The sequence below is a fragment of the Gymnodraco acuticeps genome, unplaced genomic scaffold, assembly GCF_902827175.1.
Source record: "Gymnodraco acuticeps unplaced genomic scaffold, fGymAcu1.1, whole genome shotgun sequence".
NCBI classification, from domain to species: Eukaryota; Metazoa; Chordata; class Actinopteri; order Perciformes; family Bathydraconidae; genus Gymnodraco; species Gymnodraco acuticeps.
Genome location: NW_022990559.1, coordinates 1,740,707 through 1,767,295, shown reverse-complemented (window position 1 = coordinate 1,767,295; position 26,589 = coordinate 1,740,707). Strand labels below are relative to the sequence as shown.

The 26,589-nt window shown below is 43.0% G+C and overlaps 1 protein-coding gene across 1 annotated transcript in view; it reads left to right on the top strand.

Annotated features, from left to right (window-relative positions):
• The window catches only part of fstl5 (follistatin-like 5), a 200,649-nt gene that overhangs the window by 124,331 nt on the left and 49,729 nt on the right, over positions 1–26,589 (top strand). The window contains exon 8 of the mRNA XM_034227644.1: positions 5,419–5,539. Within this exon, the coding sequence (XP_034083535.1) occupies positions 5,419–5,539 (121 nt within the window). The remainder of the gene's footprint in view (positions 1–5,418; positions 5,540–26,589) is intronic.

Here is a 26,589-nt window from a genome sequence, read left to right as displayed (position 1 = left end):
TAATGTAATGTATACTTGGACTCGTGAAAGCATATAGACCTGAATAGGACCATTCATCCTTTTGTATTAAAACTTTCTCTGTGGAGTCATACAGACTTACTTTTCTCTCCTTTTATTTAGAGGAAATAACATATGCTGTGTTGGTATCAAAGCTGGGCCTTTTGTGGTTTGGAACAACCTGGAGAAAACATCCAAATTTGATTTCTTTCCACTGAACCCATAGCACGAGTTATACATCAAAGATGGAGACAGAGCAGAGAGAAGGATGCAACTAACTTTGCATTTTAATTAACCCCGAACCACTTTGGTACCCTCAGGATCCTCATATTGCCTGAATTCGATGTTGTTGCATAAAATTACCATCCTTCTCTCTGCGGTGCAAGAGGGCATGCTGGGTACATGCCAGTGCATTTTCATGGAGTGAAGCTGTGTTAAACTACTACAGGGACTAATCCATCTCCTCAGTCTGAGAGAACGTGCTGTACTTTGACCCTGGAGGTCTGCCATTGTCAGATTACATTTTTTTTGTTGGTGTCTAGCAAAGCCTGAGTTTACAACCTCTGCTAGGGCACAGATTACCTCCAGAACCCCAAACGGCACCAGCATGAATCAGCATGGGTCTCCTGTGGCTCGTCAGGAAACTGTGTGCAAGCCACGCAGCACAGAGAGAAATTACCAACGGAGCATTAGCTGCACGCAGACTTAATCCAGATGTATTTTTGGCTCTCAGACTTCCTGTCAATCATTGTTGACCCTTCCAGAGAGGAGAGTGGATTTCGCCCGCACCTGACTAATTCTCAATTGCCTCGCAGACACTTTCTGTATAATTGCAGGCTGTTAATATGTGTGAGCATCCACTGGCAGCCTTAATTAGAGTACTATTCCTGTGAGTACACATGGGAGCTTTATGCAGCCTAATCTTGCTAGACCTTCCCATTTTAAAAACGTGGTTATTTTTGAAAATGCCGTGGACATCCAGATTTAGTGAAGCGCACATTAATCCCAGTGGTGCGCTTGTATCCCGGAGTTCGATAGAGCCTCTCTAAATTTTGACAAAGCAGCTTACCGTAATTCCGTGAAGTTGACTTGCTGTTGCATCATCATCCAAGTCTGTCAGTATTTCTATCCTCCCTGAGTGGCCAAAGAGAGAGAGTGTGTGTACTGTATGTGTGTGCGTTTTTGTTTTAAGCGGCTACTTTTTGTCATCATTTTTACTAGTCAGTCAACTTGTTGTGCCTCTATTGATTTATTGTTTTCTTATGAAGGACCAACATCTCTGGACACTGTCCTAAAAATGGCAATATTAAAAGTTAGAGCATTTATTTAAAAACTATTCCCTCAACAGGCATAAATATAAACACGGCTTAATCTTTATTTCTCCTTTCTTATCTTATCCTTTGGAATATTAGTTTTTATCTGCAATTATGTTTCAGTGAACGTGACATTAGCTTTAAATTGCGGGGATATACATGATAATAGTAGTAGTAGTATAATTTCTGCATACACTATGGTCTTGATAAGTGCCATCGTGTTTTACACTCAAAGTTGTAGTCATTCTTTGCCATTTCTAGAGGGTTTTGTTGTGAATAAAGCTGTGAAAATGAAACATTATATGGTAGATAACACATGCATCTTACAGAATGACATTGTCCTCTTTTATTATATCTACAACTTCAATCAAGAGGTTTTATTGTATTAGTCCTTGTTGAATTAATCATCGTTGATCAGGAGCTAAGAACCAAACTCGTGGATTATTATGTACTACTTATATTCTGTACTATCCTGACAATAGATCTACGCTGAGCTCTGTACTCAACTTTGCCTCTAACATCATGCAATTGTGCAACAACACCAACACTGCTGTGACCTTTCTGCTTTCAAATCTATATGTCTTCAGATTTTAATGAACTAAACTTCCTAATGTTTGACCTCTGTTTTACTCCCCAACAGATCCCGTCCCAGGTAGGGTGTATTTGGTTTTTCTTCACAGCCGACTGACATCGCTTCACTCTTTCATTGATTTTCCATTCACAAAAAACACAATTAATGCATGCTGCTGTTATCAGAAATGCACAAGCTGAGTACATCACATCAATTGAACATCTCATGTTTCTACAGTGGCTGCATACTGTTCATCCAAAACATGCTAAACCTAACAGAGGAAGGACGAGGCCTGCTTCATATTTGTGCATTTTAGTTATTGTCAAAACATCTTGTGGAAAACACCAATCAGATCTCTGTGGCACGCAGCATATTCAATCTCCTTCAAGACTGAAATGTTCAAATGATACCAAATCATTTCCTAAACAGCTTGGCAAACAGTGGAGGAACATGTAACCCAGTGCAATAGTGTGGCTCATTCATATACACAGAATTGTGTTTGTGATGCTCACAGCATACATATATCCCCCAACGTTCTGTTGGGACTGTTACATTGGTAAAAGTAGTTTGTGTGGGTGACAGTGGGGGCTGTGAATGATTCAGGCAGAGTAATGGGACACATCATTTCCTGACAAAACATGCTGCTGAATCTTTTTTTTAAATGCAATTTATTTAAAGCTGTGAGCACCACACATTACAAGGCAAGTTGACATTCCTCCATTATAATGTGTTGCAGGCGAAATGCTAGCACCTGAGTGTGGTTGAATACCAGAAACCAGTGAGAGTAGTTTGTGTCAACCTGACTTATAATGTCAAACCCCTGTGTCATGCTTTGTTACCTCAGTATACTTCATTTTGAAGGAAACATGTTTCTCTCACTGCAAAGGGTATTTTCTCTCCACTTCTGTCACAAAGTTTCAAAAGGCCGTTCTACAGAGGCTATGTTCTGAAATGCCTCGTCAGTGTAGCTGCACTCTGAGGTGGCTCTTTAGTGTCCTTTCAGTTGACCCGGCACTGACAGCTTTATTAATTATAGTTTCTTGAGGGCTATAGCCTATTTGTAAATCCACCTCTACCCGCCCTTGTCTCCCTTCCCTCTGAGTTTCTGCTACACCGGCCTGCTCCCTCTGCAGAGAGCTGGGTGCTGCTGATATAGCTAAAGCACGGGTGGTGAGGTGAGGTGGAGGAATCATGTCGACAGCCCCCGTCGTGGCTCGTTCCACCCTCTGAGTTTCATTTCTACCCCCATTCATTTTTCATTTACGAAGGGGACACAATATGCTCTCAGCCCAAGGGGCCAAAAACGCACCATCGATTTCCCCTCATATTGTGAAGCTCTGATGCTTCACTCAGCTCGAGCCGTTACCGAGCTCTCAGGTTAGATCGCAGCACACCGGGACGAACTGATAAACACAGCATGTTCCTGTAAACACGACGGAGGGCTCCACACCTGTCTACAGATATTTAAAAACAAGCTGAACGCCAAGATGTAAACAGAAAGCAAATATGTGATCAAAGTGCCTTTTAATGAGAAAATTCAGTTTTTCTTTAATGAGCTCTCCTGACTTAGGACTGGTAATTAGGCCTGAGTCTTTTTAATATAAGAAAGCTGTTTTCAGTTATAAGCAACGTGCAGCACAGGGCAGACACTCTGTCATGCTTCAGAGCAAAGGGTCACCACATTAAGGGAAACCTGAATGATTTCCTATGCATGCCAGCGATCAGGAATGAACACGTTTTTGCACTTGGCCTTCATCATGTTAGTGGGCATTGAAGAAGACTAATGAAGGCAGAGTGCTGGAGCGAGATCACTCCTGAATATCTGCCGTGCATTTAAAAGTGGGGACAACCTATAGTTGTGAGCACAGGCGCAGTTATTGTTTTGTCCATGGAGATTTATAATATAATCACTTGATATAGTAAGGATGGTACGTACTGTATTTGAAATGCAGGGACACTCTGTATCTGAATATTGCTTTATCTGCTCTGAGTATTAAGTGTGCTGTAACATTGAATTGTGATAACCATACCAAGGCCAATGTAAGAGTAAAACAACATTTTAGAAAAAGGAAAATAATATACATTTATTAAGTGTCTTACTCTTAACTAGGCTAGTATGTATACAAGTGAGTAACCTTTCTCAGTTACTCAAGAGTGAAAGCATACATGTATCACACATAAGGCAGGGATAGCTATTTTCCTATTAAATTGCCCTATTTTTGCAACAACTCCTGTAGAAACTTACCAGAAATCTATTAGAATTATATTATAAAACAATATAATACATCCATCTATAAATAGAGATACAATTGGGCTTAAATTAAAAGAAAAGAAAGCCTTTCTCAAGCATGGAAGAGAAGAAAAAATGCATGGAAAGTGAAAAAAATCAATACTACCCTACACTGAAAACTAAGTTCATCCAAAGGTTTGAAGTATCTTATTGTACATTGCTTAAAACAAAACAAAAAGTGTCATCACGACCAATGCTGTGTTCTTTAGTTATCTCAAAACACGTCACAAAAGGTGTATTCCCCATTTTCTCTGTATTAGAGCCATGTAGGACGCTGCTTTCAGCCCACTCGTTTTAAGTTAGAAGTTGAAAAATATATGTTATTCTAAAGTTTCTCGGTAGAAGTAAGCATTTCACATGTTTACTTCTTATACAGCAGAATAGGAGGACTCTTTATCTGAAACAATCAACACCTCCTCGATGACTTCTCATGAGAATAATATCAAGATAACACTATAACATGTACAAAAGTAATTACAATGATTTGCCAGGATGGTTTTTACTGCAGTGTGATCCTAAAAAGGTAGCGCACATTCGCTCTCTGTCAGACGGATTCATCTCACCAGCACACCGCCTAAGGGCTCATTAGCTTTAGGAGCTTCCTTCTGAGCTACACCTGCAGAACGTATTCACCTTCTCCTTTGTGTTAACTCACTTCACAATCACAGCATGAATGAAGCTTGTCTCTGCACACGTTCACATCATGGACATCGTAGGTTTTGGTGTAATACCATCTTTTGATTTGCTCTAAAAAGGCCACCTGAGAACCAAAGTGAAACAGGTTTTGTGTATTTGTGATACATGTTAATGAAAATGGGGACAATGACATTATACTATACACTATAGCACTATATTGCCCTGTTTTCTATAAGCAGCTGACCTTGTGTAACTTCCATGCTAATCAATTATAACCTCAGTCCCTCCATTAGATCAGTGTCCTCTGATAGTAACAAATCACACATTTCAGAAAACAATTTTGTGACTTTAACGGTTCTCATTTGTCTTACATGGCACCAAATAGCTTTAACGTATGATTTTGATTGATGAACATTATTCCACAACGTGCCTTGTTGGACTATTGTAATGTTTTTCATTTTCTTTGCTATGAAACATGTTTACCTTCTCATCTGCACACCGTTCATTTCCAGATGTCAATGCCTTCTAACCTCACTGCTGCACTGTGGGAACAAAGACCACTAAAACGTTCTGTAAGTCATTAAGACGTTTCTCTTTCTCTCTCTTGGTAGGACTTTGGGGACGATGGATCACTGTACTTCACCAAGGCGACCACGACCCACATCGGGAACTATACCTGTCACGCTGATGGCTACGAGCAACTCTTTCAGATCCACACGCTTCAAGTGAATGGTAAGATGCTGCTTCAAATATAAAATACACCTTTTTTTGTTTTTAACGAGCTCCACTGCAGTAGGTGCATGACCCTTCGTTACAAGTCTATCTCATCCTTTTCCCTTTTCCTGTCTGCTGTTACAAATCAGCGCTTTCAAGCATTTGTGCTACTCCTGCTTTCCTGTGGGTAAAAACTCAGAAACAATGTGCATGTGCAAAGATGGCATTTGTTATCCGTTTACAAAGATTGAGACCTTAAAAAGCCGATCAAATATTGCACAATGCAGAAGCCTCATTGTTCTATCATATGGACATCGAATGCACACAACAGCCATCGGCCTAGAACAACAACTCGCATTAGCGTTCCTGCTAAAATCCATTCTTATCTGACTTACAAACATGAACACAACATGTCTCTAATCCCTCCGGAGCAACACTATAAGCTGCTGTCACTCAAACCAGAAACTGACAATTCCCCTTCAGGGTGAAAACTAGGGATTCTGATATTTCCCGAAAGACCTTTTCTTCCAATAATCAATAAATACTATCAAAAACACATTGGCATTAATGTGCATTTGATCAATGTATGGATTCTGACTGCCATTATATACTGACAGATGGAAATGGATATTTGGATTGTCATTATGTGTGACCTTCCCTCTTTAAATCAACCACTGACAGCACCTTCTGTGTTTAACCCTTTAACCTTCTGCGCGACAATATTTTGATTCACTATATCTTTTTAAACCTCTATACATATTAATTAAAGCCCGAAAGATTCTTGAAAACAAAAAAGAAAATGTCAACCATTGACTTATTTTAGCTTTGAATTGTCATCCTATAGAAACCTATGATCTTGTGTATAATTTATATAGTGTTTTTCCAGTCTTTACAGCACCTCAAAGTGCTTGTATATACATTCAGCATTCACACACATCCATACAGAGGTTGAGGTTGCAATTTGGGTTTAACCATCTTGCCCAAGGTCACATTTACATATTGTATGTGGGGGTTGGGAATCAAACCATTGACCTTCCGATTATTGGATGACTACTCTATCTCACAGCCATAGCCACCCGGAAAGACAAGTCATTATTTTAGCGCTGTCTCACTGCCTTTTTCTTTGCAATATAACCTTTACAGACCAGAAACTGCAGCACTGATCTTACATGTTTATTGTCTAGTCTTCACATTTATTTGTCACCCACATTGGACTAGGGCTGCACGATTTGGAGAAATAATCGAATTGCGATTTTTCTGACAGATATTGCGATTGCGATTAGCGATATTTGTTTTTAAGCGACCCAACGGAAGTTTATTGTAAAATGCGGCCATAACTCCGGCTAGGAAGGTCGCATCAACATGCTCCCGTCTCTAGCACCCCGCAGCCCGAGCTACGAGTGAAATAACTAAACTTACATGAAACTTCCGTTGGGTTGCTTTAAAGTCAAGCTTCAGTTTAAGATTCACCCTGTAATAGAAACAGGTGATGGAGCATTACTAACCTGACCCAGATGGTTTGTTTCACCAAAGCATCTAAAGCTCCATTGGAAGCCATTTGGAAAGGGCAGGCACTTTCAAAGATACTTGGCAGGTGATTGGATCAATCTGTCAATCACCTTCTATCATGGGCCACTTCTGATTGGTTAACAATGGCTGGTACATGTGGAGCACAGCACTTCTGATTGGTGTGGATGACTGACACACAAGAATAATAAAATGTGGGATTTGCGATTTGATAATCGCATCATTTAAAATCGCGATTTCGATTTAAAATCGATTAATCGTTCAGCCCTACATTGGACCCATATTTTCACATCTGTTTGACTGAAGGGCTATACTTTAAGTCAGGCTCTTTGCCAGGGGTGTCCAAATGCGACTCGCGGACCATTTTGAATCGGCCCTCAGCAAATTCAAAAAGTATAATGGAATACGGCCCACAAATGAAACTTGTGCTTTTCTTATATTGTACTTCTTAAATATAAATGTACAAATATTACACAGTAGTATTCATGTGTTAATAAGACCGCTTTTTAAATAATTCAGTCAATTAAAGTTGGAAACATTTTCTAACATATCCTAGTTGATAAGAAAAAAGCCCAATAACTTATTTACATAACAAGCTTGAAATACACCGTTACTATTTCTCCTTATTATAATCAATCTGAGGCTTCTGTTTTAAGGGATGAGTTGCCAACACTCACAAGCATCCTTGACCTACATTTGATTGATTTTGCTAACTTATAACAGAACTTATGAGGCTATAGTGACCTGTAGTGAGTGGCCCAGCCCTTCGTATATATTTCTGTATGTGGCCCTCTGTGAAAAAAGTTTAGACGCCCCTGGTCTATGCCCATTATCTGTGAAGAGTTTCATATTCCACTTTCTTTTGATGAGTTGGTCTTCAGTATAATGAACCATTAATGTAGAGCGTACAAAGAGGGCAAAGGTGAAGAGTCTGGATTGAGTTTTTTGTGAAAGAGCCCGATTCTGGTCCTAATGAGTCGGATGTGAAGAAACTACAATGTGTCGATGTGGAAAGCTCTACATCCTCATTACAATTGACAGACAGTCAGTTCATTAACATTCTTCATAAGGATTACTCCAAGGTTAATTGCAATGATCTACTGGTCAAATTATACAGAGTATTGTGTTTCAGAAAACAGAGTGACTCTCATGAGACCCCGTGACCTTCGGTGGTAATTGACACTGAAACTTCCAGCTGACCTTTAAGGCAGTCTATGAATTTCACATTTGTAGTCTGGCTAAAGTCTCCAAGGACCATCCTATCACCCTGCCATGACTGCAGAGAATTTCTAAAAACTCAATTAAGAAGCAGCTGAAAGACTAATTGTGAAAAACTGGATTCAGAGTGCTGTCCATCCCTCGGAGCCCGCATGAAAACAACAGGATATACAGTAAGTTGAGTTTTATTCAGAAGAGAGGATGAAAATGAGACTGGATGTTCTTTAGAATAAACTTTAGATGTTCCTATCAGCAGGAAGAGAGATTTCTGTGCTGTGAGCTTGTGAAGTGTGAGGATCAGCCTGCATTTCCAAGCTTTAATCCCTACTTTTGCCACTTACACATGCTGACTCATCACTACGTCCCTGTGGATTTTACACACGTGTGTTGTCCATGTGAGCCTCTATAGCAGGGCTATTCAATTACATATTCAGTTGGGCCAGATTTTATAACTACAAAATTCAACTGGGCCAGACATTCAGCGGCCTGTAAAAAGCGGGTAATGACACATTTTAAACCAACACATATTACTGCGATGAAAAACATGCAATTTGTATTCATTGTTCATCTAACAAAGGTACGTCAAAAAGTGCATAAAAACACAACAAATTAGCATTAATTTAACAGAATCTGAAAAAAAAGTGCACAGTTGTAGCATTACATTTGTTTGCTTTAGAAGTCAAATATTCAGGGTTTTTTTTTTTAACCAGGCACATCACGAAGTGCATTTAACTGAATACAATAATAGCAGTCTTAATAAATGTCCTCACATACAAAATAAAATTGGATACATATGACACATGCACATCAAAAGTGCATTAACAAACAGTTAAAGAGCTCCAATATAACAAAAAGAGGTAATACTATAATTTTTTCACTTTTCAAGTAATAACAAAAAAAATCATACGTTTTGGTCACATTTGACCCAGACACATTACAAAGTTCATTTAAATGAATACAAAAATAACTGTCAAACCCTGCACAAACCCATAACAAGGGATAAGGGTAAATAACATGAATGAATACTACACTACACGTCTACTATAGTAAACTAGGTGCTTACTATCACCTCATTTGTGATTTGTCATCGCTGACTTTTTTTTTTTTAACAAGAGCAGTGATTTTTGGCTCATAGGATGTCAATGCAATCCTAAGACATTGGTGAAGAGTGCTGTCAGTCAGGGAGCAGCGAGTGCTACTTTTTATTGAGTTAATGTGTGAAAAGCTTGATTCACATTTGTATGTTGATCCAAACATACTGAGCACACAGATCGCTACTTTCTGAACGTTAGGGAACTGCTGTTTTTTGACATCACTCCAAAACTTCGCTGGCCCGTTAGTGCCAAGAGCTTGTGCCATGGTTACGGATGAATGCATGTCAATAAGTTCCAGTGTAAAGCAAGTCCATCCAATCGACCGGGAAAGTTCTCTTTCAACCTCGCAATGACATCTGTCATCACATCCGTGATTTGTGCCGGGGATGTGATGTGTTTGTGGAGCGTCGGAAAATGCAGCATCCAACCCGTACTCCAGTCGGTCGCGAAAAGGTCCAGCTTGACTTGGGCAATGACTCGCGCATCTGCTCCACAAGATCAATGACCGATTTGTCTCTGTTTACGCTTCAGAGTTGAGAGAGACATGTTTTAGAGTTGCTATCATAGGACCACCGTTACTAGCACCACTAGATGCACTTTCAAAAAACGTGCTGCGTTGTGGTTTAGTGGTTCTATTTCGTATAAGGCTTCGCCCTCTAAGGCTATCGCTATTGGGTAATCCCACTGCACGTGTGCAGCACTGACAGACTTAATCCACGCCCTCCTATGACGTGGGCCCCACCTTCGGCCTCCCTTCCGTATAAATAGGAAGTAGGCCCGTCCAACTGCTCCCACTTTTCTTCAGCACTCCGTAGTAGCAGAAGCACTGTAGCAGGCACATTAGAAAACAAAGATTCCTCCCGTAAAACGCTTTGTTTCTAGTGGAAAGATGGAGATGGGGCAGGTAAGTCAGGGCCGCGTCCGGAATTGCCTTTCATGTGGGACGGGCTATATAATGAGTTTTGACAAACACTCACAGTGTGAGTCCTGCTTGGGGATAGAGCATGCGAGAGCTGCTCTAGCCCCACAGGTGTCATGCCCGGCTCCCTCTGGCCCTCAGACAGCAGAGAGCGGACGCTCTCGCTGCCGCTGAGGTCGAGGATGACTGGATAATTCAGGAGGATTACTCCGTGGACGAGTCCCTAGATTTCCTGGGTCCGAGTGGAGGGCACGAGTCGGATGACTACGCCCCCTCCATTCATGGATCACCAGGTGGTTCCCCCATCATCTCCCTCCTCCGGACGGAGGAGGCAGAGCTGGGGCCCGGTCTAGGTCCGGCACACGGACCAGTGGTCTCTTTTTCCGCCACCATGGCTCTGCCGTCGATTGGCGGAATTCTCCAGGAGCTTCCGGGGATTATCGCTAAGGCAGCCGCCTGGCGAGATCTCCCCGTTCCCCCAGCTCAGGTGAGCACGTATTCGGATGACATGTCCGGGGTGTTCTCCCAGGATCAGAGGGTCAAGAGTGATCCGATCTGGCCACGCTTTCCGCCCATCCGGAAATACCAGGAGGGAGCGGCAGCAAACCCCATGGCATTGAGGGCTCCTATATCCACGTACACTCCCCTTACACGGGTAGAGGGATTAACGGATAAAGGGTTTCCGACCGTGCCTCTGCTGGAGCCGAACCTCACAAAGTTTTTTGGAGCTAAGCAGGCCAGCACGGTTGCCGGACGGCGACCCATGTTGACTGCCTCCAGGGATCAGTTTGTCGCCCGACAGACCGACAAGATGCACCAGTGTGCTTTCCAGGCGTCAGCGGCGGCAAACAATATTGCGTTGCTGGCACATTCCATGGTGCGTATATCTGAGCAGTCCGACACCATGTCCTCAGTGGAGGCTGAGGAGATCGGTAAGGCGGCCAGCACTGCACTCACCCTGAGCGCGGCAGTCGCAGTTTCGCAGGCGCGGATTGCGACATGGGCAACTCAGGTCTACCGGTTCCTCTGGCTGCAGCAGGGAGCTATACCGGAGGGTGCAGGGAAGGAGCTGATAGAGGCTCCAATCAGTCCGGACGGATTGTTTGGACCTCAGTTCCACACCATGGTGGAGTCAATGAAGTCTGCATCGGAGAGAGCAGACGACATACGACGTCACGTCTGCTGGCATCAGCCGGTCAAGCGGCGCCAGAATCGCCCTTCGGCGGCTGCGGGGGCACCGTCCCATATCTCCGATCCTCCGCCACGGAGGAATCTCCAGGCGGAGAGTCAGAGAGGAACGAGGAACCCCCGCTCCTGGTCTGCTCCTCCGAGAGAACCTCCGAGGAAGCAGAGCCGAAAGTGACTTTTTGGGGGGGATGTGCGGGAAAATATTTTCAATAAAAAGGTTGAAAATTACAACAGTGTGTCTGTAGCAGCTGTTTCTCACATTTCCCCCACACTAGTCAGGCCGGCTGTTGTTGTTAATCAGTCGGTTAACACACAGCAAGGTTAGCTGCATAAGCCAGCTGTTTTTAACCTATCGGTTAACAGACAGCTGGGCTCGCCGTTTGAGCGGGCTGCCTCTGACCTGTCGGTTAGCAGGCGGCGGAGCTCGCTGCACAAGCCAGCTGTATATAACCAGGCGGTTATTAGACAGCGGGGCTTGACGTGTAAACCTGTTTCCTCTGGCCTGTCGGTTAGCAGGAAACACGGTTTTTCCTCTGTCCCAGTTGTACCTACGTCACACGGTTGTAATGGGCCTAGGGCTGTTATTACGCGCTGTGTGAATAGCACTGCACACACCCCTGCTCATTCCTCAGGCCGGGGTGAGATGCAGTGTGTGGAGACCCAGTCGCAGCCCTTTCGGGCGGGGCCTCCCTTGGGTTGCTTTACAAGAAACAGCGGCAAGGGCTCTGGCATGGCTCGTCACCATGACTACCACAGTACAACAAAAGCAGGTTTGCCCGCTCTCGGAGCATTGCTCAGAGTGGCGGCGGATATGTTTGATGGACAGATGGATGAGCAGGCTGATCAGCAGAGGGTACTCTCTGCAATTTGCCTCCCCCCCCCGCAGTTCAATGGGATTCAGGAAACACTTCTGTTATCCCAAGAACAGTGTCTTGCGCTCCAGGCGGAGCTACAGGAGCTCCTGGTAAAAAGTGCGATTTCCAGGGTTCCTCGGAAGAAAATCGGGGGTTTTACTCCCGTTATTTTCTTGTCCCGAAAAAGACGGGGGGAATGAGACCCATCCTCGATTTGTCAGCATTCAACAGAGTGATAGTGAAAAGACCTTTTCATATGCTGACAATCAAACAGGTGCTGGAGTACGTTCACCAGGGGGACTGGCTTACGTCAATAGACCTGAAGGATGCCTACTTCCATATATCCATAATCCCGGAACACAGGAAATTCCTGCGTTTTTCATTCCAGGGGATATCGTACCAGTTCAATCGACTGCCGTTCGGATATTCCCTGGCTCCTCGCACTTTTTCAATGTGTGTGGAGACGGCGCTGGAGCCGCTACACAGAGGAGGGATGAGGGTGTTATTTTATCTGGACGACCTGCTGTTGCTGGCTCGCTCCAAGGAGGAGGCTGCGTTACAGATGATACAGCTCGTATCTCATCTGTCAAGTCTGGGTGTCATTGTCAATTGGAAAAAGAGCTGTCCTTTTCCATCCCAGGTTATCGTTTATCTGGGAGTGGAGTTGAATTCAGTCCGCATGAGAGCGCGACTCTCACAGCAGAGAGTGGAGAAAGTGACAGCCCTCTCCGTGATGCAGCTGTTAGGCATGATGGCAGCTGGTCACGTGGTGATCCCTCTGGGACTCCTTCACATGAAGAGAATCCAGAGGTGGTTTATTCGTCTGCATATCGACCCCGTGCGTCAGAAGAGACGCATGGTGTACGTTCCCCCTTCCGTGGGTCCGGATTTAGCCTATTGGAAAAATCCCCACGTCCTGTCAGTGGGGGTTCCCCTGGGCAGAGTGACGTCACACACCGCGGTGTTTACAGACGCTTCTCTCACAGGCTGGGGGGGAACGTGCAGGTCCCAGGCAGTGGGAGGACAGTGGCCGGCTCACATGTCCCGCCACATAAACGTGCTGGAGTTAATCTCCGTATGGAGAGTAATCCAACACTTCGCCCCGTTGCTCTTCAATCAGCATGTGTTGATTCGGACAGACAACAAAGCAGCGACAGCATATATAAATCGCCAGGGAGGCGTACGATCAGCGCAGCTGTTGAACACAGCCAGACGGCTGCTGTGTTGGGCACAAACACACGTACTCTCTATCAGAGCGGTGTATATCCCCGGCGTGTTGAACAGAGGGGCGGACCTAATGTCCAGAGGAGGTCCTTACCAAGGGGATCGGAGCCTCCACCCCGAACTGGTCTCCCAGGTATGGAGCAGGTTCGGAAGAGCGGAGGTGGATCTGTTCGCTGCACGCGAGAACGCGCAGTGTGCCCTCTGGTTCTCCATGAGAACGTAGGACCACCCCCCCCTGGGCGTGGACGCGTTCGCACACAGGCCGTGGCCCAAGGGGTTGTTATACGCTTTCCCACCAGTCCCTCTGATTCCTCGGTTCCTGGACCGAGTGCAGGAGGAGAGACTGACAGCAATTTTAATAGCACCGGAACGCACGGGAGCGTCCTGGGTTCCATGCCTACGGCGGATGCTGTCAGGGAGACCGTTGGAAATACCGTGGCGCAGGGACGCTCTCTCCCAGGTGGAGGGAGCGATCAGCAGTCACCCAGTATTGGGCCAACGTTTGTGGGCATGGCCCCTGAACGGGAACATTTAGAGGGGCTGGGCCTCTCTAAAAATGTTATCAGTACCATTCAGGGTTCAAGGGCGGCGTCCACCAGGGCATCCTACACAGTCAAATGGACAGCGTTCCAGCGCTGGTGTGTAGGGGAAAGCCTGGACCCCGTTAGGTGCCCCCTGTCTCACATACTGTCGTTCCTCCAGACATTACTGGACAGAAAATTGGCTTATAGCACGATAAAAATGTACGCGGCTGCCATATCATCTTGCCACGAAGGGTTTGGTGTCAGCACGGTGTTTAGTCACCCTCTGACAACACGGTTTCTACGGGGAGTACAGAGACTCAGACCGGTGTCACGCACTTTGGCGCCTCAATGGGATTCGGCGTTGGCGCACTAAGTAAAGCTCCATTCGAACCTTTAGATCAGGTTCCCCTAAAGTTTTTGTCAGCCAAAGTGGCTCTGCTCTTGGCGCTGACATCAGCAAAAAGGGTGAGTGAATTGTCTGCTCTATCTGTGGCTCCGTCATGTATACGAATACAAGGAGCTGGTAGCTCAGCTGTTTTGCGCCCTAACCCGGCTTTTATGCCAAAGGTGATCACAAGCTCTTTTAGATCGAGAGTGATCACTTTGGATGGTTTCTTCCCTCCTCCTCACACATCGGAGGAAGAAGCCACATCTCATCTCCTATGTCCCGTACGTGCGCTGTCATGCTATATTGCACGCACAGCGTTGCGCAGGTCCCAGCGCCTGTTTGTGCATTACAGAGAGCGCTCAATAGGGCAGCCTCTGTCGGCACAGCGCCTGTCACACTGGTTGTGTGAAGCTGTGTCACAGGCGTATGTTTCCTCTGGGTTGGATCCCCCAGAAAACATCAAAGCGCACAGCACCAGAGGAATTTCAACCTCTAGGGCGTTGCACGGAGGAATGACGGTAGAAGACATTTGCAATGCTGCATCGTGGTCTTCCCCCTGTTCTTTTATTCGTTTTTATTTGAGGGATGTCTCCCAATCATCTCTGACACATTCAGTACTGAGTGTTCTGTCAGATTGAGTAAATGTCAGGGAATAAACGGCGTGCCCTCTCTCCTGCCTATTGGCATTTAGAGAGCTGCCCCTTTTTTCCCTCTTTTATCGTTTTAACAAGTGGGATTGTTATCTCTACTTTTTAAACGACGGGTATTCACCTTCATTCCCTTAAGAGAATATTCATTTGGAATAATGCTATATTTCCAGGGACTGTGATGCTTCTTTTCTTTTCGCATGGGTTATTAATTGAGTAGAGGTGTTTCTGTGCTTCTGGTAACGGACGGACCAGTGGGGCGTGGACTACATCCTGCTTCGCCCCTAACCCAATAGCGATAGCCTTAGAGGCCGAAGCCTTATACGAAATAGAACTGGGGTTACGTATTGTAACCCAGCTTCTATGAGTATAGGCGCAGCCCTCTAAGGTTCGGCCCCACTGGCTCCGCGAATAGCTGAAGAAAAGCTGTTTGTGTGGGAGCAGTTGGACGGGCCTACTTCCTATTTATACGGAAGTGAGGCCGAAGGTGGGGCCCACGTCATAGGTGGGCGTGGATTAAGTCTGTCAGTGCTGCACACGTGCAGTGGGATTACCCAATAGCGTTAGCCTTAGAGGGCTGCGCCTATACTCATAGAAGCTGGGTTACAGTACGTAACCCCAGTTTCTATGCAACGCAGAGTGTTGCATTCATGGTCTGTACTAGTGTAGGAATTTGGCTACGGGAGGCTGGGCTACTCGGGAGTTGGTTCTGGGCCGCATCTGGCCCGCGGGCCGCCATTTGAATAGGCCTGCTCTATAGTATCTTCTACCTCATGCTGATCAAAACTGCCCTTTCTTTGTTGCAGTGACCCCACTTAAGCAACAGTGATCAATAAAGTTGCATCTAATTTGTACTGCGGCTGCAAAGTTTGTCCACTCCGCCGGCCACTTTAGCAGAAAATAAATTGTTGTTTAAGGTAAATTAATGAAAGTCTCCGTTCAATCTTCAAATACACCAACATGTTCTGCTGCATGTAGTGTTCTACTTTAGGGAGCTGCATTCATTTTGAAAGCATCATTTGAAATGTAAGTGTTTGTGATAGGTAAAATGTAACAATATGGGTCCTAATGTTGTGTTTACTTTGGCATGGCAGCATCATCTTTCAAGCTCAGTGCGCAGATATAATAACACATTACCGATGCAGCATACATGTGCAGTTATTTGTCAATGCCATACATAATCGCCCTCTCACTGTTTTTGAGAATGATCTATTGATACTGTTCAAAGAATAACCACCTTATCCTGGTGGGGGATGTGAGCCCCTGTAACTCTGCACTCATGCCGCTTCAATCTCTTTGGATTCTCAAGTGAGGAGTGGGGCTCATTAGACGTGTTATAAAGGCCAAATGGGCCTTGTGGACTAATCTATACCGAGCCCCCAGGAATTGCATTGGACAAATGGTGCTTCCGTGTCAGTTTGTGATGTCATTGGTCCCATACTTTTTCCATTGACTTACACTGGGAACGAGACGTTTATCTCTCACAGCATATATATTTATACCCAGTAGGAAGACTTGAATAACCCTTATTTACATTATTAGGTCCTAAAAGTTGTAAAATGAGATGGAAGCCGAAATTAGAGTTATTTTCCCTCTCCATTCATTTGACTGAGGCGAGTCCCGCCACCCTCCAAATTATGTCATTGTACTATTAGGAAGGGGCCAGAGCTTCATGTGGAGCCATACAAAGCATATATGGAGGCGTGTGTCGCAGTGGGTTGTGCGTAGGTGTTCGGATCAGGGGGTCACAGGTTCAAACCCCACTGCAGTCAGCATGTCGTTGTGTCCCTGGGCAAGACACTTCACCCCAAATTGCTCCTGTGGGGATTGCCCACAGTATTGAGTATGTAAGTCGCTTTGGATAAAAGCGTCTAACTAGTGACATGTAGTGTAATGTAATGTAATATATACAGTAGTTGAGCTCACCTGAATGAACAGCAGCTCAAGAACCAGAATCCTCACACAGGGCAGGACGGTCTCTTGCAGCTGAACTCGACTTGAAGTTTTCCCCGGAGAGCAGACAGTTGCCCTGTATATTGCATATTGCATCAGAGGAGGGCTCTGAGTGTTACCTTGCCAAGGCACCGAAAAAGAGTAGACTTACCTAAGAGAGTGTGAGCCTCTTGGGACATGTTTGTTTTGTTTTTTTGAAGGGGGGTTTGCTTTACGGCAAAGAAATTGAGATAACGTAAATGTGCGTTGAAACTGCATCTATTGAGATTATATTACCTTATAGTCATTACTCGAGGAATAAAGCCAAATATTCTGTTGTTCCAACTTCTCAAATGTGATTATATTCTCTTTGTATGACACTATATATAACGGGCAAATTCAATGAATAATAAAGTGAAAAACTAGCCTGCCAGATACTGTATACAGTATACCCAAGGTTATTTGAGTTTCTCTCACTAGACAAGAGCGGTCGAATATAAACAACATGTTCAGACATGAAGTAGTTCATAAGTGTACCTGCCAGAAGACGACCTGAGGCCAATGTTCAATGATGGACTTTGTTTTTTCTTACCTGCGGCCTTAGTGTTGGATCACCACTTTGAACATTCAACTAAAGGTATTCCTGCTGGGAATTATCAAAAACATACAGTCTGTATATTTACATTGCTTTCTAAAGCATATCATCAGAGTTGATAAAAAAACATTTCTTGATAATATTGGTAATTTCTCTCGGCTTATTCAAACAAAAACACTGTATGCAGTCCAATAGGCAAGAGTCCAATACTTTTCTAAATCTTTTATATTTGCACTCCCATCATATTTTATTGAAATAAATATAATATATATAATATAATAATAATAATAAATAATATATACTCTTATTAGAAGTATTATCACTATCGTAACCCTGGTCATATCCAGTACAAACGGTGAATTGAGGGGGTCTCTATATATCAGAATCATGAATATTTCATTCTATGGTATATTAAAGGTGGGGTAGGTAAGTTTCAGAAACCGGCTCGAGTGCACTAAAATTTGAAAGTACACAGCCGAAAATAATCCGCCCCTTCCTTCAGACTTCCTTACAGAGCACCTCCTCCAACACACATGAACGCACATGACGTCAGCAGACTGGTGAAAGTGGCCGCCTGTTGCTGGCGAGTCATTGAAGTACTGCTGCAATGCACGCCCAATGACGGCACGCCCAATGAGGGCACGAGATACATTTGTGCGTGCACGAGATGGAAGGCTGACAGACAGGGTGGCAATCCAATCCGTTTAGCCGGCCCGGATTGGTTGTACTTTTTACAGTACCACGGCTTCCACAGATGACATTTTTTTATGGATTTTTTGTCAAAGCACTTCAGATATTCATTGCTATCGGGATGTTAAGAGCATTCCATGGAATATAACAAAAAGTGTATCTCGAGCCGGTTTCTGAAACTTACCTACCCCACCTTTAAGCTATGTTTTTTTCCCCATGTCTCGTGGACTCAATTGCCTCTATTTTACTTCTATTATTTAGACTATTTGCAGTAAATAATAAATAAGATAATGCGCCTACAGAAAAACAGAAAATTAACAAACACTGAAGACGACACCTTGGCAGTGGTATTCCCTGAAGATCAATTATACTTCTCAATTGCAGTCGATAGTTTCTTAAAATAGCTCCAGCCGTCTTTTGTTTAATCCTTAAAAAATACTCTTCCACCAGCAACGTGATCCACATGTGATGCATTGGATTCTGGCTCTGTGGAAAAAAGAGCTGGATTACTCCCACATGTCCCTCCCTCTGAGGCATGACGCTCAGGTGAGAGAGTGATCGCAGCTGAGAGGGGAGGCTTTCATCACTATGTGAGCATATTAGTCATAGTGTGTGTCTGCGGACGTCAGTGTGTGTGTACACTCTGTCATAGGAGTGTATGAGTGATTGTCTGTATATATATGTGATGGAGAGGACACTGGATTTCACAATCCTATGGTGTTGACAGACATGTTTTTCACAAACTCGCCTTGAGTTGAATTTGTTTAAAGCATTGTAGCACGTCTTTAAGGCTTAGCTGGACATCTTACAGTATTGTGATGGGGAAGTGGTGTCCTGCCATGGAGTTTGTGTGTCCTCTTCACTTGTGTGTCTGCATGCTTCCTCGTCTTCTAGGGCACCATGGCCGATTGGCGCCCTGCTGAGTGATTGACGACTGGCTGGGGAGCTTTATGATGGAGCTGTCAGCCCCGCTGTGTCGCACTCTCCTGGCAGTGGCTCTCCTGACACCCTCAGAAACACATCAGAATGAAGCTTCTCTCACATCTTGTCTGAAACGAGTTGTGAGTGGAAAAATCCCACCGACCGTCTCGCCCCCTTTCATATTCACCACTGTCCGGGCAAATGAAATAGGGAATGGAGTTAACACATGCACATTGGTGGAGTGTGGAAGTGAAGCATTTTCAAAAGGCAGGGAATAAACTTTTCCTTTTGAGAGGGGAAAAGCAGAGTTTCATGGTTCTCATGGTGGCTTATGAAAATGCAGATTTACTGCAATTGATGTCTTCAAGCTTAACAACTGGAAGCTTCAGAGGGCGGCATATCGGTAGTTTTCCTGCGAGCCATCATTATCGGCAGGTAGAGGTGTAGAGCTCAGAGACAGCAGGGTGCCGGCTGATTGCTCAGGTCTGATGATGTCACAGGCCAATCAACACCTGAAGCGCCAAACTCACTTTGAACAACATGAGCCCCTTTAAGCCTTAGAGCCAAGACACAGTGAGACATCTTTCTCAAGATCGAATATGTTTTTAATTGTTTAGTTTCTCAATTGGTAAAAAATATGTTGAAAATCAAATGTATGTCAAGGACGAAGGATTTCTGTTTTCGGGTTGCGGTCTCTGCCTTCCACTGTCGTCTCATTTGAGGAAACTCTTCACATTTGGAGCTAATGGATGAAGGATGGGATTATTTGTTTTTGTCTAAGGTCCCTCTGACCTCAAGAAACACATTCTGGCCATCCATACACCATATGCAAATAATAAACATTTCACCAAAATGTTTAATAGGTTAAAATTATGAATACATATATTTAAAAGAAACTGCAGCTTGACTTGTTGCTCGAGGCATATACTGTAATTGCAAGGTTTTAATTATGGTAATATCATCCACTTACTCTCTCCTCTTAAATGTTTTTGAATGACTCATCTTGAGGCATATATTCAATTATCCAATCAAAAAGGATTTAGGGCAACTCATTCTGCCCATCATATAAAACCATACCTTCCTTGTGGTTTGTTGTAGTTGGAAGAGCCTTTTAGGAGGTGAGTGTATTTGTTTAATTCCGCAAATATACATTTATGGAGAGGACATATGTGCGAAAGAGAGGTGCCGATGCTGCCCTACAGTCTGCGTTTGTTAGACCATATCTCTTTTAGATTAATCAAATCTGAAAGACTCTGTTTTCTTACTAAAAGATGAAGACGTTCTGGCTTCTGTTTCACTGTTATTTTTATTTGATCACTTAACAAATCCAAACTAATATTATGAAAACAGTTCATTGGCCTAATTGAGCCACTGAGCTTCAGCTGGCACACCTGTTATATCTAAGCAACCTACATCTGTGACTGACATAAAAACACATGCTCCTATTTTCCCTCTACTGTTACACGTTTTAGATATCAGTGGACCACTATGTTTTAAAACGCAAATAAATACATATATTATTAATACATTTATTTTACTCTGTTAATCATTGTTTTCATTTTAGTTTTGTTTTCTTTTAACTTTGATCCATTAATGTAGCTCAACAAAATGTAAAATTCTGTCTAAGTAATTGCTTTAACTAGCGAAACAGTGCTTATACTAAACTAACAGCAATTCTCCTGATAACATCGGCGCAACATTTAAATTTACAGTAATTCAAAGCCTTAACGTCTCTCTGTTTTAGTTTTCTAGTTAACCCTCCTATTGTCTTCGTTTCCCCCCCCCTGACTTTGCTGTTTGCGGTCAAATTTGACCGGTCCTGTTTTAACTGCTATTACATTAACACAAAAACCATTAATCATCACCACATTTCATTTAACACCCTTTCAAACTGTACATATTGTATCAGACTACTGGTATACATGAAAAACTGCAGTAAATATACAAAGAATAGACACTGAACATGTATTGCGTGTGCCAGGTGTGATCCATGTGGGGGGATGGTCACATAAGAGTGGGACATGTGCCAAATTGTTCTGTGTGTGTGTGTGTGCCAGGTGTGATTCACATGGGGGGATTGGGCACATAAGGGGGGGGAACACATCTATAGTGTGTGGGGGTGTGTGTGTGTGTGTGTGTGTGTGTGTGTGTGTGTGTGTGTGTGTGTGTGTGTGTGTTTTATCTGATCCGGATGGTTACTAATTCCTTTTCTTTATGGCGGTCATGTTTGACCGGGAACACCATGGGTGTTACAAAGTTGACTAAATCTTCCAAAATGCAATGAAAGTGGTGATCAGCGATTGTATATGTTCAAACGTCTACTGTGAAGGATATCATGAAGCCTTAATGCAATCGAATGTAAAACAAAAAAGTTATGATGATGATGAAAGTAGTAAATCGGTCAGATTTGACCTGAAGACAACAGGAGGGTGAAATAGATGTACCCTCTTGGCTATACTATAAATCCCTTTTTATTATTGAATTGTACCTTGGGGGGGATTGTTTACCCTTATCAGTGTCCAGGTTTACATGTAATATAATCAATAGATATCCACAGCAGCTCAGGATGTACTTTCTCTCCCTTATTCACAGTCATGGGGGAAATTCACTGACATGAGTTTTTCCTCAAATAACAAACTAATGACCTTTATTGAGCTCAATGGGCAGCTAGAGTGGGATTTCAGCAACATTTATAAAACTTGTCTCTTTCTACACAAGTCTCTGACACACCCCTCTCATCCCATCCCCCTGAGTCACCATCAGTCACATGTTCACAGTAGCGATAGATAAGCTAGATATTCACAGTGAATACCTGACAGGAAAATCTATACAAGCTATTTCAAAAAGCTTCTCAGGCTTAACATTAAGGTGAGAAGTGAAGCGTTTTCTTACAAAGGCAGACATTCGGCACTTAGTGAAAATGTATCCATTGATGTGTATCAAGGATAATCTACATACAATTGTACAGCCTGCTAAACGCACTTAAATAAGACATGTTATGAGTTTTATGTGCATATGTTTATGTTGTGCTTCTACATGCTTTAATGTTCACTGCCTGTGCTGCAGAGATGTGCCGCCCCTTAGCTTATCACGTACAATATGTAGGAACTCTAGCCAACAGGTGTAACATAGTGATGTCATTATATAACAGAAGTAAACAAAGGAGTCCAATTGAGGCGTTTCAGGAAGGGGGGGTGGTGTGTGTAAGAGATCTCCCTCTGGAGGTAACGTTGGCATTCTAGCCTTTGCAGACCATTCAAACAAAAGTATACAACACACTACAGGAAAGGGAAAACCCCAAAAAGCATAATAGGGCTCTTCTAAAACATGTTACGATGACCAGAGTAAATACTGAGTTATTTGTTATACTTTTAAATTGACTTATACAAACACTTACAGGTCTGTCAATCTCAATCACAGTTTTTTCTGTCACTATTTGATTAAAAAAGCTTATCCACAACATTTACTTAAACAAAAAAAACAGGCTTAATTGAATAGCATAACATTTTAAAGAAAATCTGGAACCAGGCTCAATAATTAGCATACATCCTTCTGTGAAAGCAATTTCAAATTCCAAACCAAATACTAAGAACATTTAAATGTGCCTTTAGTTGTAATATTCACTTTTTCCGTACACCTATTACCTTTTTAATAATACAGAATCTTTAATATAAACCAGATCAGGCACCCCTCTGCTTACCCCATAAGCTCAGTATTCATACACATATTGAAACAGTGTATAAACCTAGCAACACAGTTATGTGTGTAAGTATGTCGTGCTGAACTGCGGAGGGACCTCTCTTGGATGTTTCATGGAACTACTCTGGGATTGAGTTTTTGGCAGGCGGTGTGTCCCTCCCATCACAGATGTTTGGTTGAATTAGGTCCATGAAATCTACAGAGGACTGGAGCTTCTGCTCTCCCTCAGCCAAACGACTCATTCACAGCCCTGATTGCACCTCACTTACATGCTCTGTAATTGCACCTCTCCACACACTGCACGTACTCTTTTACTGCAAACTATCTGACACCTGTAGTGGTGCAGCTCTGATTGGTGATCTTCAGCACAAAGTACCAACCAGTTCTATCTTCTCAAATCTCACAAGCAATTTACCCAAAATGGTGTATGAGATGAGGTGTGGGCTTAATGCCATGCTATCTATTTTCTATAAGTTTCAAAAGCATCGAAAGATGTTTCTATATACTGTATAGGACCCTACAAAACACCATCCTGATCATAAGACCCATCTCACCTGTTTCCAGGTAGACTCTGAAGGATAGAAAAACATGCAATCACACACACTTATATACATATAAACTATTACTTTTGAATTTAGTTTATTAGGAATGACTGGAACTTCAAAGTATTTATTGGTAAAATGTACTTGTGCAAATAAGTGTGTTAAACCCACATTTTTCTCATATCAGGATACATTTCCCGTTTTTTTTCCTTCAAAATATTCACCAATTTGCTTTGAAATTAAAAACAACGTTTATTGAAATACTTCAATATAACATGAAACTGCTTTTTTCAAATGCAGTTCCTTGGAAACCCGTTGAATCCTAGTGCTGGGGGGAAACGATTATTTTGAAAACGATTAATCGGGCGATTATTTGATCGATTAGTCGACTAATCGAACGATTATTTTTCTGTTGTTCAATTCATAAAAAACGTAATGTAAAAAAAACGTAATGTAAAAAAATGTTTTTCACGATACTGTGTCTCAGGGATCTTAATATTTAAGAACCTATTAATGTGTTATACCAGATTAACGGAAATAATCTCAGCTAACTGACGATACAAACCATTTTTACCAAAACAAAACACAAGTCTCATAAGAAGCATCTAAATGACCCCTGAGCGAAAAATGCTAACGGACATTGGCACAGATCTCAAGATAAAAGTACCCTTATTACTTATCGTAGCTGCACATACAATATATCCGATTAAAGCTGAGACTCCACAGATTATGTAGGTACATAGTATCATCACTGAGTGATCCGGACTCGCGACAGGGGAAGCAAATACAGTCATCACAACACGTACCTTCACAGAGCTTCTAGGGAGATCGTCTCACCGCCGTAGCTGTCAATCTGATCAAAATACGTGTTCAATGGCATTCAAATGAGAAAAAACGCGGCTGAATCAGTTAATCCATAGGTTTTTAACGTCTATGTATAAAACAATTATTGAATTTATAATCCATAATTCCATTTTAAATCGGAGAGCAAATGCTAGCTGCTAATGGTTGCCACCACAGCTAGCTACTGCTTCCGGTCAAGCAGCAGTCTCAGTGAGATATAAATATATAAATATCTTTGCGTTTTGGACTAACTTTAAAATATTCCCATGCTTTTGAAGACCTAGGGCGAGATGTTTTCGTTTGGGGGCTTCGTGCGCAATCCTGTGAGGAGGAGGTGGTAGTCGTTTCAGTCTCCATTGTGTTAGAAGTGCGATTGCGAACGGCTTGTTGCTTTGGGTGACCCACGTGTGTGTGGCGTCATACAGTCTATGGTGGCGACGCGTCGACGCGGAAATATGTCGTCGACGATATTTTGAAGTCGACGCGTCGCTACAGCACTATTGAATCCAGATCAATAGAGCTTATTGTAAAGCATCCAGTGGAAATAATGCATTTAACTTAGGGCTGTCAAACGATTAATATGTTTAATCAGATTAATCACAGCTTAAAAATTAATTAATCATGATTAATCACCATTCGAACTATGTCCAAAATATGCCATTTATTTATGTATATTGTTGTGGGAATGGAAAGATAAATGAAAGAAGGCGGATATATCCATTTAACATACAGTATCTATGTTTATTATAACATTTTTCTGCGTGTCAAAATGAAAGACAACCCACACACCTATCAATCATCAAACCGTGGGGTCTTAATTCATTACGTGTTGATTTCTATCAACGGGGGAGTACTTCAGGAAAGTCGACAGGGGGGGCTAGTGGAGTACTTCGTGACCACAGAGTGTGAACGTTGTGATCAGCTGTTTTAGCGCAGTTCTCCAGTGAAGGGGGGGAGTCTCCCTCCGCAGCCGGTTGGCGTAGTTTTGGCACAATTCCGTTGTACAGACCGACGTTAACAGCAGCCCTGTCTGTGCACACGGAGACCGACTCTGTCGTCCGGTGATCTAACCGCCTTCTGGAAAAGCTTCACAAGTACGTCGGTACGCAAATGCGCGTTGTGACACAAGTGACGGTACGCATTTCAGATTACGCACATAACCTGCGTACCAGTTATGTGCACCCCTGTACTACAGCAAAAGTATTCTCCGTCGGGACTTCCTGCAACAACACCACGCCGTTATCTTGATTCTGATTGGCCAGAAGACATTATCAAAGATGTTCTATTGAGAAGACGATCACTACGTGACAAAAGTTTTCAAAACCGTTTCTGGTTAGGGTGTAGCCTACCCCAGCCATACCCTGGCGCTGCCACTGGTGGGATGTATGGGGCGGGCCATTCTGCACATGCGTTAAATGTGTTAAATATTTTAACGCACGTATTCAAAAAATGTATTACCACCGTTAACGCGATAATTTTGACAGCATTAATTGAAATATATGCTTATTTTATATATCTTATCTGTGCTTAAGCTTTTGTTCAACGGATGTGTCTGTCGCTGACAAATTAACCGATACTGATCAATGTGACGGTAAACGGTTTTTCTAGACTTAAAAAAACTCCTGTTGATGTATTGTGGTTTAATTCAAACACACTAATTAATGCAACATTGTTAGATTGCCTGGGAGGTTTTATTAATGAGGCGCTCGAGGGAGTCTGGCCGGTCTTGCTAGCAGAATACAGCTGTTGATTTATGGGCTGTTGTGGTTGTGGGCCAGCAACATAGGTTAATGCCATGTGTGCCCTGACCCCCAACTCTTCCCACAATCACTGCCATACTCACAGAAACAATTGTGAAAATAAATGTGCCTCTACAATATCGTCTTGTACAGTGACATTTAACAAATGATCATTCATCTTGAAATACTTAAATACTGCTCAGAACTTCCCATCAATTTGCAATAGTTTGATTCATTTATTGAATTTAAAAGAGCCTAAGAGAAGGGAAGTGTTGCCTTGGCTTCATAATGAGCACTTAGTTTGTATGGACTGTACTTTCTTAGTTTATGTGCAAAGAGGAACCTTATTATCTTGGTTGTGATCATTTGGGTCAGTGCAGCTTAGTCTGTAACATTTTAGACTGATTGAGTGAGCTCAACAGTCGAGGAATATTTGGTTTCTTTAACACTTTTCTGGATGTATTAAGCTTCGCTATCTTCAGTAATGTAAGGGAATGAAAGTGATCCTATGAAGGTCTGCAATC